This window comes from Oncorhynchus mykiss, chromosome 23, assembly GCF_057628025.1.
Source record: "Oncorhynchus mykiss isolate SJ-2025 chromosome 23, ASM5762802v1, whole genome shotgun sequence".
NCBI classification, from domain to species: domain Eukaryota; kingdom Metazoa; phylum Chordata; class Actinopteri; order Salmoniformes; family Salmonidae; genus Oncorhynchus; species Oncorhynchus mykiss.
Window position 1 is genome coordinate 23202501 of NC_143044.1, and position 17685 is coordinate 23220185.

The following is a 17685-nucleotide window of genomic DNA, read 5'->3' on the forward strand; positions in this document are numbered from 1 at the left end:
AAAACCATGAGAGATAGAGAATTCAAAGAACTCTGTTGGCATCTACATTTGCTTAGACAAAGGATAAAAAAGGAGGGCACATACCCCGTTGCCTTGGCTATATGAGTATCCACCTCTGTTCTGACCGTTGAATGGCTCTTGCTGTGAATGGAACAGACATCAATGGTTAAATGTACAGCTGCACAATGGGAGCAGGAGTAAATGGTAAAATGGTTATGTTAGTGTGAGGGAGCTCTCACCCTATAGTACTGTCCCATGGGCATGCCTTGCGGGTGGTACTGGCCTTGCCCCTGCCCCCCGGGCATCCTCTGGCCGGGGTAGTTTGGGGAGGGCATTGGCCTGGATGGGTTAGAGGTGGGGTATTGACTCTGCTGGGGAGGGAACTGACCGTTAGGAGCATACTGCTGCCCCACGTAGTTTGGCTGTAAGGGAAGAGAGAGAGAGAGAGAGAGAGAGGGAGAGAGAGAGAGAGAGAGAGAGGGAGAGGGAGGGAGAGAGAGGATCAATCAGCAACTTAATTATTCTATTAACATTTGTAAGAAAGGCATGCACTGCATGTTGGGAGGTACTATGAGAATATAATACTCAAAGGAAACATACACCCCCCCCACCCTAAACACACACATATCCCTCCCCCACACACACCATCCAACTCACCTCCCCAGGATAGGGCCTCTTCATGCCCTGCATAGGCATGGCCTGCCTGGGGCCTCCAGGTCCTCCGTAGCCCTGCTGGGGCATCCTCTGGCCATGGGCCCCGAAAGGCCCCATGCCTGGGGATTGAGTTTGGTTCATGCCCATGGTAGGCCCACCCATGCTCGGGTTGTTCATGGCCTGGCCCATGTTGCCTGGGTTCATGCCTCCAGGGGGCCCTCTGGAGCCGGGCTGGTTCATGAACTGGTTGTTGTAGGCCTGGCCTGGGCCCATCTGGAAGGAGGAACACATCTGGACGAAACATAAAGGAGGAAGAAAGGACAAAGAGTTACAGTTTAGTATGACGCTGCAGGTTTGACTCCATGGTTTTAGTCTGTATTTAGTGTACAATGTATGTCGTAGTATCTGGTTTTCCTGAGGCCCAAAACAAGATATTATAGGTAAGTAACTACATTTGTTTCTAACTTTTAGCAACCTGTATTATGGCAATGGTGTGTTTGTGTGCGTGTTATGATAACAGTGTTTGTACATGCGTGACGTGTCCATACCTGTCCATACTGGTTAATCTCTTTGTTCTGTGTCTCCTGCTGCATGGCTGCCACGGTAGCAGTTGCTGTGGCGGTTGCCGTAGCAGCGGCGGCGGCAACAGCAGCGGCAGCAGCAGCAGCTGCTGGTTGGGTGAAGTCGCCAGGCTGGCGGGAGTGTTGAGGCATGCCCATCCCCCCTGGGGGAGTGTTAGGACCACCTGGGTAACTATATAACGGAAACAACATGAATTAGAGCTGTGCATACTGTATGTGTTAAAAGAATAGAGTAAGAGTGAGATAGAGAATGTGTCCGTCTCAACTTCATTCATGTGTGTGTATGACCTCTTACCTCCCGCTGTAGCCCCCTCCACCGGGGTATCCCTGCCTGCCATACATCCCCTGCTGCATGTAGCCCTGACCCTGGCCTCCCTTGGCTGGGAACTGCTGCTGCTGGCCAGGAAACTGGGGGGAGTTGAGGCCTGCCGGACCCCCAGACATACCCTGGCCCATGGGGTTACCACCTGGGTTCATATGGCTGGAGCTGTTGGCCAACACCTGGGTGAAGAAAGGTCATATGTCAAATCATCTCACTAACAACTGATCATTGATATATTTTTGATTAGACACAGCAAACAGTGTTAGGTCAAGCACAGAGATCCTAATATGTCATTCTATGATGCCAACTCACTGTGTGGGACTTCAAAAAGAGATCTTTGATATAAGCCTAGCTTTTGGTGATACACACACAGCGTACCATATTTCAACCAACATCAGAATTCCAATTAACCCCTAGCCTCCCCTGGGAGCTTTTGTCAATCTGAGAGGAATGTCTAGGTAAAAGCAATATGGTGATGATTCCACCAGGTCCAATCAGAGGGCAAGATGGAACTACTGCCATATTACACCTATCCAATCATCTCAGATCTACACAAAGTGCCTAAGGAGATTTGGAATTCAGGGTCTGTCGTCGGTTGTCGTCGGTAGTTCAATTACTAGACTCAATACAAAGGTATACGAGCGTGTGTTGTGTGTCGAAAACATCAAATAGTGTGTACTGAAGTGTGTGTGTGTTGTGTGTCTCACCTGACTCTGTGACGTGTTGGTCACACCCCACACGGTGGTAACAACAGACAATGACCCCGGGGGCTGGTTGGTGTTCTGTTGCCATGGAACTGAGTCGTAGGCAAATGACCCATCACTACAGAACAAATACGAACACACACATTACCCGAGAGATAGGCAATATGGACAAAAATCCATACCGCGATATATAGCCTGAATTGATGTGATAACAATAAATATAATGATACGTTTATAACATTGATGTGATAACAATAAATATAAATATAAGTGTATAACATTGATGTGATAACAATAAATATAAATATAAGTGTATAACATTGATGTGATAACAATAAATATAAATATAAGTGTATAACATTGATGTGATAACAATAAATATAAATATAAGTGTATAACATTGATGTGATAACAATAAATATAAATATAAGTGTATAACATTGATGTGCACCATATTTTTTTGTAATGATCCTTTAAAGCCCTCCAGACAAAAACTACATTTTCTTGTGTTTTATAAATATTTCCACACTATGAGGTTGGAATAATACTGTGAAATTGTGGAAATTATGATCATTCCCTTTTAGTGTAAGAGCTGTTTGAAAAGACCGCCTGAAATTTCAGCCTGTTTTGGTGGAATGGAATTTTGGCCAGTGAATTAGGAATTAGAATTCTAAATAGGATTTGGCATGCCATGGTGACATCACCATGCAGTAAATGAGTTAATAGATCAATAAGAGAGAGTACCACACCTCTCTGCCAATAACCAGTGTGGTAAAGTACTCAAGTAAAAATACTTTAAAGTACCAAGTATTTTGGGGGGGGGATATCTGTACTTTACTTTACTATGTATATTTTTGACAACTTTTACTTTGACTTCACTACATTCCTAAAGAAAATAAGTACTTTTTACTCCATACATTTTTCCTGACACCCAAAAGTACTGGTTACATTTTGACTGGAACACACACTTACCAAGAGAGCATCCCTGGTCATCCCTACTGCCTCTGATCTGACGGACTCACTAAACACAAACGCTTCGTTTGTAAATTATGTCTGAGTGTTGGAGTGTGGCCCTGACTATCCGCCAATTGTGCCGTCTGGTTTGCTTAATATAAGGACTTTTAAATAGTTTATACTTTTACTTTTGATACTTAAGTACATTTGATCAATTCCATTTATTTTTGATACTTAAGTATTTTTTTAAACCAAATACTTTTAGACTTTTACTCAAGTAGTATTTTACTGGGTGACTTTCACTTTAGTCTTTTTTTTATTAAGGTATCTTTACTTTTACTCAAGTATGACAATTGAGTACTTTTCCCATCACTGCCAATAAAATGTCATTTTCAGTTTTCCCCTCCCACTCAGACCACACCCAGACAGTCCTAGCAAAATTCTTGCTTGGGACACTGCTCTTTGCTAAGAAGCTATTTTTGTTTCTCTTTGACCATTTTTTATTGAAAACAATCACAGTAAGATACTTGATTGTTATCCAGAAAATGAAATTGAAATTGAGATAAAAACAGCTGCATTGGACCTTTAAACTACCACTTCTAGTTTGATGGTTGTAGCCATCGATTGTCCAATTAACAATCACCTATATTAACAAACTTATTTCAGCTCAATCTTCACATTTCTCTAGTATAGGCTGTTTATCGTAATGAGTAATATCAGCAAAATTCCGGCGATCAGTGATCGTTTCACCCACGCACGCACGCCGTGGATTTCATTTGGCCAAGTACATAACACAACAGAGGATTGCATATCCACCCAGAATGTGAAATGTGCTCATAATCCTTGGAATCCTTTGGCCACATTTATGTTATTTTGAACATTTGCCATTAAAACTCCAAACAAATCGGAGGCTAGAATATGAAGAACCAAACTAAACTCTATGGGGAGAGACAGACGGAGTATGTTTTCACACACACACACACACACATAGCTGTGGTGTTGGAAGGGACCCAATATACTAGTATCTTCAAGGAGGTAGAACACCTCCCAAGATGCCCAGCGCAGAGCAGAATTGTGGCAGCCAGGTTTGGAATTGGGGCAAGCACAGAACGAAAAGATTCGATCTTTTGGTTACAAGTCCAACACTCTAACCGCTAGGCTACCTGCCGCCATTTTTTATGATATATCGTATTTTGACAATATCGCAAAATAATTGTTGTGCTAGTTGGCTGCACCTGCACTAAAACACCAGTCATTTTCTTTCATAGCTTGATCTCCACTTGTATTTCCGTGACCGATCAAAACCCGTGTTCTCATGGCTCTCGCTTGTCCCTCTGCAGCAGACATACCGTGAGCAATATGTTTGGAACATCAAATCGCAGTGCACATTGAATCATGAGAGAATCGCAATACAGTATCAGCACCTAAGTATTGTGATTATATCGTTTTGTGAGATCCCTAGCAATTCTCAGCCCTAGCGTGTATGTCTGTTCCTATCCTCCAAGCTAGCTCTGCTAAGCTTGTCTTAGCTCACTTTCATGAAGAGAAAAACTCAGTACATGTATTTATTTGAGAATGGACTGGAAGGAGGATATTCTAGGTTAAATAGAACATAGGGCATGATTTATATAGCTTACTTTGAGGGGGGAGGAAACTGAGATTTAGGTAAACATTGTTAAAATGAACATGAACGATCCAGTTTAAACCAGGGAACCAATGAGGGAGTGTGTGTTTAAATGACATGTTCACACCTGTTGTGTAAGTGAAAATGAAAGTGACAATGTCTGCTTTTGTGTAAAACAGAAAACATATGCAGCAAAGTACACACTGACAGACGGACGGAGGGGACACAGAAACACACACTGACCCATGTGAGAGTCCTCCAGGGGGTTTCATGGTGTTTATGCTGGGCTGCATGGGGACTTTGCCCTGAGGGGACTCGTTCTGTCTGCTCTTCTGGTGACGCAACAGCAGGAGGCGACCCAGCTCCTCGCACCACGATGACAGCAGGGCTACGGGAAAGAAAAACACACACACACTCATGTGTCAGTCTAATAACGTAGGAAACACACACACACACTCACGTGTCAGCCTAATAACGTAGGAAACACACACACACACACACTCATGTGTCAGTCTAATAACGTAGGAAACACACACACACGTGTGTCAGTCTAATAACGTAAGAAACACACACACGCACGCACGCACGCACACACACACACACACACACACACACACGTGTGTCAGTCTAATAATGTAGGAAACACACACACACACACACACACACACACACACACACACACACACACACACACACACACACACACACACACACACACACACACGTGCCAGTCTAATAATGTAGGAACCACACACACACGTGTCAGTCTAAAAATGTAGGAAACACACACACACACACACACGTGTCAGTCTAATAATGTAGGAAGCACACACACACACGTGTCAGTCTAATAATGTAGGAAACACACACACTCATGTGTGAGCCTAATCACGTAGGAAACACACACACACACACTCATGTGTCAGTCTAATAATGTAGTGAACACACACACACACACACACACACACACACACACACACACACACACACACACACGTGCCAGTCTAATAATGTAGGAAACACACACACGTCAGTCTACATATACAACTTTACACTTTAACTACAGTCTGTCGGTCTGCTAAAACAGTCTTTAGTATGTCTCCAATAAGTCAGTTTGAAGTAAGTCAGTTTCTATTACCAAACATTAGGATCCTATGATATTGTTTTCCTGACTACTTCAGCAAAATGATTTGGACTCTGAAAGTCTCCACAGCCACTTCTGCCATCAGAAAAACAAACAAACAATTGCCCATCAAAAATGCTTGATCAGAACTATTCATCTAAACTATCTCAATTGATTCCTCAACTCTCTGACTATGTTCTGCCCACTACATTTGAGTGCTGCCTCTCACTCTTCAAGTTGGACTGCAGTTCTGCCTCCTGCCACATTGAGGCACCCTAACACAGTAATCCCAGCCTGTCTGTTGCTGTCTGTTTGCCAGTGGAGATCTCAGTGACTGATGGAATGAATCACACAGTGTTTATCTGCAGTACATCAGCTCTGATCGCTCTAGAAGAGAGTCCTCTGGCTTTCTGAAGAGGAATGGTAACATGCAGAGCGAGAGAGAGGGGGGTGGGAAAAGAGAGAGAGGGAGAGATGGAGATGGAGAGATGGAGACAGAGAGAGAGAAAGAGAGAGAGATGGATATGGGTTAGAGCGTATACCCGTCCTCTCCCCTCCTCTTTCTTTCACCCCCTCTTCCTCCCCTCGTCCCCAATGACTAATCAGATTGCTCAGCGTTCTCAGTCATCTTCAACTGTCTGCTCCATCAGGCTGCAGGCAAACATCATTATGAATGGTGTGTGATGCACTGTACATAAGCAGAGTTATGGACTTAATGTCTAACATCTTAACACAGAAAATAAGCTCAAAAGGTGTTTGAGATCAAACAGCAAAGCCTTAATTGAGCCATGCATAAAGGAGAGGAGAGAGAAGAGAAGAAATGAGAAGAGGAGAGTTGACCACAGCAGAGCAGACTGAGCCACATTGAGCCAATCTCTGAGAAGTCAGTCTCAGGCTCCCAGCAGGTTTCTGCCAGAGCCAGAGGGAGGAGAGACTCAGCCCTCCTACTTAAAGTGGAATTATTCCACCCTGCCATTACAGAGAGCTTATCTCCCCACTTAATCACCACCTCCGTCCTCCCTCCGCACGCCCAGCCTGTCGCAAGACCTGGCAAACTGCTATTTACACCCATAGAGTTCTGGTCAAAAGTAGTCACGGAAGGGTTAAGTACTCTGCTAGTATCCTCACTCTCTCTCACTCTGTCTCTTTCTTTCTCCCTCTGTTCTACAGTAATTAGCATTCGGAGTTTCCTTGTAATGGAGGACTTGCCCTCTATCATTAGTTAATGGAAACAGCAGCCTGTTGCCCCGGGTTACACTTCCTGCTGTTCACACAGGCTGGATGACTCAGGTAATTTAGCTAGTGGATATTCTCCTCTTCTACAGTTAAAGGTACAGTCCACATGACGACATCATTATATCTTTCTCTCTGTTGTTGACACTGCAATGTCTCAGCACTTGTACATGATAAACAGCAAGTTTGAAAGACCAGACCACACATTTCCACTGAACGTACAGTATGGATGAATGCAGAAAGCAGTGATGTCACAGACTAGCCTATATTACAGGCTTGACTGTGCAGCCCACAATACTCACAACACTCTGATATAGACACACATGCAGATCAGCTCACATACAGTACACTACAGATAGAGGTAGTACTACATAGTACACACAGATATGAGACAGTACACTTTCTCAGAACATGAAAACCGTACATTGGACGCCGAATACACGCATTGTCAGAAGCCTATACACATACAACGTGTGATACAAGACAAAAAATGCTATTTCTATGAAATCATAATCTATATAAAGCCCCAGCCAGTATGCTGTGTAATGTGGGCAGGATAATGTGTGTAAAATAAGAAATATGGAGAGAGGACATCTAATCCTCTTGAAATCAAAAAGTCTGCATCCAAAATGGAACCCTATTCCCTATATAGTGCACTACTTTTGTCAAAAATAGTGCCCTTAAAAGGGAATCGGGTGCCATTCGAGATGCAGACAAAGTCATGCTTCTGCAAAACCGTAATGGAACCCATTTAGCAGCCAATGATATCCTTCCCAGCTAATGACCCTCCACTCTCTCTGAGAGCCTCTGCCCAACCAGAAGCACATCCAATGGGTTTATAATCCCTCTCCATGACTCTGGGGCAGATTCAATCAAAACCACACTGCAGGAAAAACCAGCACAGGGTAAATAATCACATTCATTTTATCAACTGTCTGTTTTTGATTTGTTTACTGAAACACAACTGTTCAGGTTTTCTCATAGTGCGAGTTTGATTTGGTCTCTGTGAGCATACGGAGCATACAGATGGAGGGGTGGAGGTGGAGTAACGATAAGCGGTTGGATGCTGGAGCCAGAGAGGGATGGATGGAGGGAGGGATGGAGCGAGGTTAGCTACCTGAGTCACTCTGACATCTCCTGCAGGTGTTGGTTTCTGTAGGGTTCAAATTACACATTTTACTGGGGAGGGAGGGGTTAATCACGAACAAAACACAAAATGCAGCAGCAACAGTCAAGTTAAACGTGCAGTCTGCAATTTCTGTGTCTTGTATCCCTATGTGTGTGGCACTGCCACCAAATCCACAAACAATCGAGGCTCAAAGTAAACACACACACAAAACAGATGTTAGGCCCGCCTAAGAAAAAAATAAACGCAGGCTCATTTAAGCCAATCACTCGCAGAGAGCCTACCCTTCCACCCTATAGGGTCAGACTACATAGATATATATATTTGCTTTATATGCATTTGATATGAATAATTGACTGACAAAGAGATCCAGAGAGATGGATAGCCATGCACTATGCTCTTTAAAAAGGCAAAGAAGTTTAAAGTCATAGTTCTGTAGTGATAAGAGATGAAGAGTTCTGTTAGTCCTACCAAGTCAATATATTTGTCTGAAATGCTTCATTGACCACACAAAGATATATGTAGAGAAGTGGAGAGCCATGATGGATGATGCCCTAAGTAGAAAAATAAAAATACATGCACATTTATTCTGGTTGACTTCAACACAGTACAGTTTTCATTCTTTAGAGGGCACACAGATAGGATTACATCACGCTAGTTTCCAGATTGCAATGTAGCCTAGAGTGAAGGCATAGGGGTCATGACCTGTGTACAGTATCTGACCTGCATTCAGACTGTTAAGAGACTGACATATGATGCTTTGCCAGGAATTACCCATGATACGCTATGATTAGAAGTATGTCCTTATCCAATCACTAACCCTGGGGTCAGGACCTTCCCATCTGCACTATAGCATTTTCACAGCACAGTAACTTTAGACTCACACATACGTGCACTAGCTGTGAGGATCCGGGAGGTTTCAGTGGTTAGAACACATTAGATGGATAAGATTTACAATATCCTGAGGCTAAAGGGATACTATGGGATTTTGGCAATGACAGATGAACTTGTGGATACCATTTTTATGTTAAGGAAATTAGAGGTAGTTTTGCGAGTCAATACTAACTAACATTAGCACAATGACTTCCAGTCATTGCGCTAACACTAGTAAGGCACTAGTAAGCAATTGTGCTAGTGCAATTTAGCGACTTCCCTCAGACTGCACGTAGACATAAAAATGGTATCCACGAGTTCATTTGACTCTGGGGAAGTAGATAAAGGGCCCCATTGCCAAAATCCCGAAGTAACCCTTTAAGTCAGCGGCCTAGGCTTCTTACAGAAGAGGAAACAGGGTGGCCACACAAACTAGCTGTGAGGATGCTGGTGGTTGCAGTGGTTAGACATAGAGCACATTAGATGTACAGGAAACAAACAACAGTGCAGCTCAACAGATCAACAGTGTTCACTGGGGACTGCACTCTGTGTGTCTTAATGAATCCCCCACTGTCCTCCCAGTACTACACAATCTTACTGGACATGCAGCCAGTACTACGCAATCTTACTGTACGAGCAGCCAGTACTACGCAATCTTACTGGACGAGCAGCCAGTACTACACAATCTTACTGGACGGGCAGCCAGTACTACGCAATCTTACTGGACGGGCAGCCAGTACTACGCAATCTTACTGTACGAGCAGCCAGTACTACGCAATCTTACTGGACGAGCAGCCAGTACTACACAATCTTACTGTACGGGCAGCCAGTACTACGCAATCTTACTGTACGGGCAGCCAGTACTACACAATCTGACTGGACGAGCAGCCAATACTACACAATCTTACTGGACGAGCAGCCAGTACTACACAATCTTACTGGACGAGCAGCCAGTACTACACAATCTTACTGGACAAGCAGCCAGTACTACACAATCTTACTGGACAATCAGCCAGTACTACACAATCTTACTGGACAAGCAGCCAGTACTACACAATCTTACTGGACAATCAGCCAGTACTACACAATCTTACTGGACAAGCAGCCAGTACTACACAATCTTACTGGACAATCAGCCAGTACTACACAATCTTACTGGACAATCAGACAGTCTCTCTGAAGCAGAGCTCAGGTCAGTGAGTCAAACTGTGGCCCCAGTAGGTCAAGCCCTGGTCAGCTGATATGTCTCTGTCTGTCCCGTGCAGTGCTGCTAGGCTGCAGTCATGCTCCAAGACACAGTCCCTTGGAAACACTCCAAGACACAGTCCCTTGGAACCACTCCAAGACACAGTCCCTTGGAACCACTCCAAGACATAGTCCCTTGGAACCACTCCAAGACATAGTCCCTTGGAACCACTCCAAGACACAGTCCCTTGGAACCACTCCAAGACATAGTCCCTTGGAACCACTCCAAGACATAGTCCCTTGGAACCACTCCAAGACATAGTCCCTTGGAAACACTCCAAGACATAGTCCCTTGGAACCACTCCAAGACATAGTCCCTTGGAACCACTCCAAGACATAGTCCCTTGGAACCACTCCAAGACACAGTCCCCTGGAACCACTCCAAGACATAGTCCCCTGGAACCACTCCAAGACATAGTCCCCTGGAACCACTCCAAGACATAGTCCCCTGGAACCACTCCAAGACATAGTCCCCTGGAACCACTCCAAGACATAGTCCCCTGGAACCACTCCAAGACATAGTCCCCTGGAACCACTCCAAGACATAGTCCCCTGGAACCACTCCAAGACATAGATATACTGTACAGGTCTACATTTATCATAATCTTATATAATGAATCACACTCATATTGCAGTGCTTTAAGATTTTACATTGTTGCATTTATAGTAGTGGAAACAAACATGCAAGTTCTGAGTTGTAAAACATGGAGAGAGAAAATCTAATTCCAAAGTTTCCCCATCAATGAAGCCATCAGGCACTTCCATTCTAAGTCTTTCCATGCTTTCAGACACGAAAACCCTCCTTTTATCTCGAGCCACAGCAGGGGACCCTATTTAAACCCAAAGCCAGACTGGGATTGCCTGACACACACATGCATACACACTCATAATAATCTCAGATGCACACACGCAAACACACACATCACAGAACCATGAACACATCCAAACACCTTCTGATGTCTCTTCAAGCAGACAGCTCAACTCACAGATACGCTCACACGTGGTGCACACACACACACAGGCCATGTCCGAAATCTGGCTTGTCTACTACTTACCTAAACTCCATCCTGTGTACTGGGTCGTTCCACTAATTAGGTGCCTTTTGAGTAGTGTAACTTGGTGAAAAAAAGTGTTATTTCACCAAATTTTTATATTCTGCCGAGAGCACATGTTCAACTTAATAAAAAAAAACACTTCTCATCTAATGTTAAATAAAAAAAATAAAAAAAAGGTGCTTATTAAGTGCTAAATAACTTAACAGGGCTGACTGTAACGGGGCTGTCTGTAACATGGTTGACGATTTCATCTTAAATCAGCCATAAATCCCCCTGTGACAGAGGGAATGGAAGCTTGTTGTGTGCAACAGGGAGGGGCAATTGAATGCAAGCTTCACTAAACATTTCTAGCCTGGGTATCAGGGTTGACGTGTTATTCTAGCCTGTCTATCTATGGGTATCAGGGTTGACGTGTTATTCTAGCCTGTCTATCTATGGGTATCAGGGTTGATGTGTTATTCTAGCCTGTCTATCTATGGGTATCAGGGTTGATGTGTTATTCTAGCCTGTCTATCTATGGGTATCAGGGTTGATGTGTTATTCTAGCCTGTCTATCTATGGGTATCAGGGTTGACGTGTTATTCTAGCCTGTCTATCTATGGGTATCAGGGTTGACGTGTTATTCTAGCCTGTCTATCTATGGGTATCAGGGTTGACGTGTTATTCTAGCCTGTCTATCTATGGGTATCAGGGTTGACGTGTTATTCTAGCCTGTCTATCTATGGGTATCAGGGTTGATGTGTTATTCTAGCCTGTCTATCTATGGGTAACAGGGTGGACGTGTTATTCTAGCCTGTCTATCTATGGGTATCAGGGTTGACGTGTTATTCTAGCCTGTCTATCTATGGGTATCAGGGTTGACGTGTTATTCTAGCCTGTCTATCTATGGGTATCAGGGTTGACGTGTTATTCTAGCCTGTCTATCTATGGGTATCAGGGTTGATGTGTTATTCTAGCCTGTCTATCTATGGGTATCAGGGTTGATGTGTTATTCTAGCCTGTCTATCTATGGGTATCAGGGTTGATGTGTTATTCTAGCCTGTCTATCTATGGGTATCAGGGTTGACGTGTTATTCTAGCCAGTCTATCTATGGGTATCAGGGTTGACGTGTTATTCTAGCCTGTCTATCTATGGGTATCAGGGTTGACGTGTTATTCTAGCCTGTCTATCTATGGGTATCAGGGTTGATGTGTTATTCTAGCCTGTCTATCTATGGGTATCAGGGTTGACGTGTTATTCTAGCCTGTCTATCTATGGGTATCAGGGTTGATGTGTTATTCTAGCCTGTCTATCTATGGGTATCAGGGTTGACGTGTTATTCTAGCCAGTCTATCTATGGGTATCAGGGTTGATGTGTTATTTTAGCCTGTCTATCTATGGGTATCAGGGTTGACGTGTTATTCTAGCCTGTCTATCTATGGGTATCAGGGTTGATGTGTTATTCTAGCCTGTCTATCTATGGGTATCAGGGTTGATGTGTTATTCTAGCCTGTCTATCTATGGGTATCAGGGTTGATGTGTTATTCTAGCCTGTCTATCTATGGGTATCAGGGTTGATGTGTTATTCTAGCCTGTCTATCTATGGGTATCAGGGTTGATGTGTAATTCTAACCTGTCCATCTATGGGTATCAGGGTTGATGTGTTATTCTAGCCTGTCTATCTATGGGTATCAGGGTTGATGTGTAATTCTAACCTGTCCATCTATGGGTATCAGGGTTGATGTGTTATTCTAGCCTGTCTATCTATGGGTATCAGGGTTGATGTGTTATTCTAGCCTGTCTATCTATGGGTATCAGGGTTGATGTGTTATTCTAGCCTGTCTATCTATGGGTATCAGGGTTGATGTGTTATTCTAGCCTGTCTATCTATGGGTATCAGGGTTGATGTGTTATTCTAGCCTGTCTATCTATGGGTATCAGGGTTGATGTGTTATGCTCGACCTGCACAGTTTTCCACCACAAAACACCAGAACATGGCCAAAAAGAGTAGAACCAGCTCACCTGCTTTTACACTAGGATTTGACTATTATATTCAATGTTTCTTTGAATAAAACATTGAAAAAGGGGAGTGGTTTCACCACATTAAAACAAGAGTTCAGTTCACGTAACAGGGTTGACCTTAAAATGAGGAACAGGTTGTTGTTTTTTTAACCTTAAAATGTATGATGAATAACATGAAATAAACAATAGTCTTCAGAAATGAGTGTCAAAACAACAAAATAACTAGGGTTTTACAATGATGGTGAAATGTGGAGAAATGTTGGGGTTAAGTGGGTTCCTAGAAGTCACAGAGGTTGCACAGAGGGACATGTCAAAATGCTGAATTTTGGCACCTTGGCAAGTCGTTATTCATATTCAAAATCAGATTTATAGAATTTTCCATGTGGTCAATATTAAAGGGCGCTTCATTTAATATAACATGCTTTCAAAAAATGCAATATTTGTGCCCAATTTCCACTCAAAATATCAAAGGGACGCAAAAGGAACTAATTTCATGGAATGACCCTACTAATCGTACTACATACTATTTAGAACAACGATGCAGTAAGCTACAAATATCAACATACTAGGTTTATCCTACTGAGAATGCATCATCTAATGCGCAACTGCGTTGATTCCCGCCATTCGTTCATTTTGGTACAGTGTCCCCTCAGCTGATTATCAGCTGTTGTCAGACACGTGGGTCTCGAAAGACAATTCTCTTCCTCAATAGTGTGTAGCGAATTGTACTAGATGAAAAGGCAAAATTAGTATGACATCCTGGCATTTTAGCATACTCAATACGGGTATTCGGACACGGACTCACATTCACACACCGCTCTCAGACTTACCCAGAGTCAAGAAAAGTCCCAGTGTGTCTCATCTCATTGTCGTCATGGCACAGGGAGAGAGAGAAGGCTCTGATGTCAGAACACAGCTAAGCTCCCACAGAGGCCAATGGCAACGCTCTAGCTTATTTTATTTCTCCCTTGTTTTAACTCTCTTTCCTCTGCCCTTTCTTTTATCTTTCACTCTGTTTTTGCTTTTTCTCTCCCTGCTGTCTCTCTCCCTCTTCCCCTGCCTCTCTGTTTCCCCTCCCCTTCTCGGTCTCTCTTTCTCCCTTTTCTCGCTCTCTCTCTCCCTTGCTCTCTCTTTCTCCCTGTTGTCTCTCCCTCTTCCTTCTGCCTCTGTTTTTTCTCTTTCTCTCTCTCTCTCTCTCGCTCTCTCTCTCCCCTTCCTGTCCAGTGTCGGCACAATGCACATCTATTATTTAGAAGCAGTCTCCCGGTCTCCCCGGCTCAGCCAATCAGAGAGCTTGCGCCATAGTAATGGGTTCCTGCCTCCTGCTGTACCTGCTACCAGCTCCAACTGGCTCCACAGATGACAGGATGGAGGGAGGGAGGAAAGGAGGGAGAGAGAAAGGGAAGGGAGAGGAGGAAAGGGAAGAGAAGAGAGTGAGGGAAAAGGAAAGAGTCAGAGAATGAGAGGGGTAGAAACAGGGACTCCTCACCTCTGTCGTGTGGTGCTGTTATTTATGCCTCTTTGTTTTTATTCACTAGTGATCCATTGCACTGCCCCTGAAGCTCCAATCGCGCATACAAACACACACACAGGCACGTATGTACATATACACACACAAACTCTCTCTTGCTCTCTCTCAGACACACAGACACTTAGCTAGCGGGGAGGAAGGAGAAAAAAACGCAGCCAGCTCATATTTCTGACTTGCAGAAGTGGGTGGGACCTAACATGCTAGATAGACAGTATCCTGGCCAAAGGCCAATGCATCAGAGACAGGGGGAGACACAAACAGAGAAAGAGTGAGCGAGAGAGCGAGAGAGAGAGAGAGAGAGAGGGGGCGCACAGGCCTACAGAGGGCCATCATTGACACACGGAGGTCTGATGCAGCATTTCACTGTGTGAAAAGTGCAATGTGAAACAGTTCTTCACCCAAGGTGTGTACGCTGTGATATCCTCCCTTTGCACTTTTCCTCCACAAAAGACACCGGCTAAGTCAGCACTGTTCTATTGAAGTTCAGCTTTGGCATTAGCAAAATGACTTTTAAAATACATTTCACTGTAAATGTGAACCAATGAATCACCTAATGTAAAATATTATAACATCATAAGCACGTAAAATAAACATTTTCCTCCGTACCCTTTGAAAACGGAACACTTATCTGTTTCAGGGTTTTACTAGTTTGAAAAGTTTACTTTTATGTTGCAAAGTGATTTCATCATTATTATCATCTCATTTAAGGAGGCAAAGCTTAGTGTCAGACACACACACACTATGAATAGCCCTATAGCAACATCAGTTAATAATGCAGTAGTAGGACTGCTCTCTCTCTCTCTCTCTCTCTCTCTCTCTCTCTCTCTCTCTCTCTCTCTCTCTCTCTCTCTCTCTCTCTCTCTCTCTCTCTCTCTCTCTCTCTCTCTCTCTCTCTCTCTCTCTCTCTCTCTCTCTCTCTCTCTCTCTCTCTCTCTCTCTCTCTCTCTCTCTCTCTCTCTCTCTCTCTCTCTCTCTCTCTCTCTCTCTCTCTCTCTCTCTCTCTCTCTCTCTCTCTCTCTCTCTCTCTCTCTCTCAACAAAGGAGAACTAAAAAAGGAGAACTACCACTGCCTCACGCAGCTACAGGGAAACAGAGAAATTACAGAGAAGGGGGAGAGAGCAGAGAACGAGTGAGTGTGTGAAAGAGAGAGTGTGTGTTTGTGTGTGTGTACAGCATATGTTTTGCTTGTGAGTTACAGCCTGCCTCACACTGGAAGCAATCCGTCACTGTTGACACGCTGCATTTGTTGCTTTCCCTGACGTGCGACAGCAGATTTCCCAGGGAGCATGCTTTGTTGATTTACTCAGTGCTAACAGCATTCCATAGTCCTGCCTGGCCTGACTGGCCCAACATTCTCCACACACAGCCATGCCTGGCCTGCTCAACATTTCTTACGTCTGAGATCAGAGAGGGGGACAGTCAGTGGAGGGACACTCCCAACTAATACAGAACCCTGGCCAACTCTCTCTGTCCCCATATTCCCTTCACATCCAAGTTAATTGACATTATTTTTCTCTACCTCTCTTTTGTACCTTCACATCCAAGTTATAACTTCTCTCCTTCTCCTTCTCCGCTCCTCTACTCTCTTCTCCCTTTCCCCTCCACTCCAAACAAATACATCCTTAACAGCCTTCTCTCCCTTATTTGTCCCAAGTTATACCTTTTCCCAACACTCTCGATTTCACTTTAGAGACGACAGTGATAGATTTGTGACAAGCAGCAGAGAGAGAAACAGGAGGAGAGTTATCCCCTCACTTTAATGCTTTATACAGTCTCTGAGCTGTATGTACAGCTCTATCGCTCAGTAGCAAATGTGTCAGAAGAAAATCAAGAGAGAGTAGCATCGCTGTTGGCTAACTTGGCTGCAGACTGCAGACTGCAAAATCAAGATATGCAGGAACTAAAACTGCACACTTGTCTTAGTCATGCAGTCTCTTGCTCTCTCCATATAGTCTACCCCTCCCCCTAAACCCAAAAGGCAGTTTCGTTGTGGTACATATATGAATAAGGTCACATGGCTGTTTCAAATTCAAGCCCTGAATGAGTGATATTAAATACTTCTCTATTGCAAAACAGTCAATATTCAATAGAATCCAATCCGATAACTTTGTATTTATTTGCCAGAAACTATACGTTTTTTAATTTAAGGGAAAACAAGCAAGATCCTGCATCTTTCTACGACCTTTAGTATCCTCTGCCAACAATAACCAAACACTGTTGACATTCTGCTGTACTGTAGGGTAGTAATCACTAGCCTACATGTTATGCCATGACTTGTTGAAAGAAATAATACATAAAGCATCATTAAAAAAAAAAATCCTCCTCGGTCACACCTTGAAATCAACCCAAGAACAACTCCAAACACGCCCCTCTCCGGAATTCAAAAAAGGAGTTGTCGGAAATATTTCTTCATGCAAATATGTAAGCAGTGAGCATTATGGGCGAGGGGTGTAAATGTCTGTCGGCGTTGTCATTTTGAGGGACACTAATGTGTTTGCTGAATGTCACAGAGACAGCTTCAGGAAAGGACGGACATGATCTGAGACAGGTGAATGATTGACTGACTGCTGCCACTAGAGAGGAACCAAGAACTAGTTTGGTAACTATAAATATCCACTGGTCTGCACAGTACAACACCTACATGTGAAACACCTCATA

At 43.7% G+C, this 17685-nt stretch overlaps 1 protein-coding gene across 14 annotated transcripts in view; it reads right to left on the minus strand.

Moving 5' to 3' along the window:
• Positions 1 to 17685, minus strand: part of LOC110502604 (zinc finger MIZ domain-containing protein 1) — a 211382-nt gene that overhangs the window by 12756 nt on the left and 180941 nt on the right. For 6 of the 14 annotated variants that reach the window (XM_090217121.1, XM_090217119.1, XM_036960228.2 and 3 more), the window contains 7 exons: positions 5083 to 5227; positions 2265 to 2379; positions 1531 to 1736; positions 1203 to 1407; positions 658 to 945; positions 240 to 422; positions 85 to 141 (listed from right to left, as the gene is read on the minus strand). In XM_090217121.1, coding sequence (XP_090073247.1) covers positions 85 to 141; positions 240 to 422; positions 658 to 945; positions 1203 to 1407; positions 1531 to 1736; positions 2265 to 2379; positions 5083 to 5227 — 1199 coding nt within the window. Of the gene's footprint in view, positions 1 to 84; positions 142 to 239; positions 423 to 657; positions 946 to 1202; positions 1408 to 1530; positions 1737 to 2264; positions 2380 to 5082; positions 5228 to 8312; positions 8349 to 14326; positions 15174 to 17685 lie in introns of those variants that run through there. The other 8 variants (XM_036960226.2, XM_036960222.2, XM_090217120.1 and 5 more) reach the window with 4 other exon arrangements.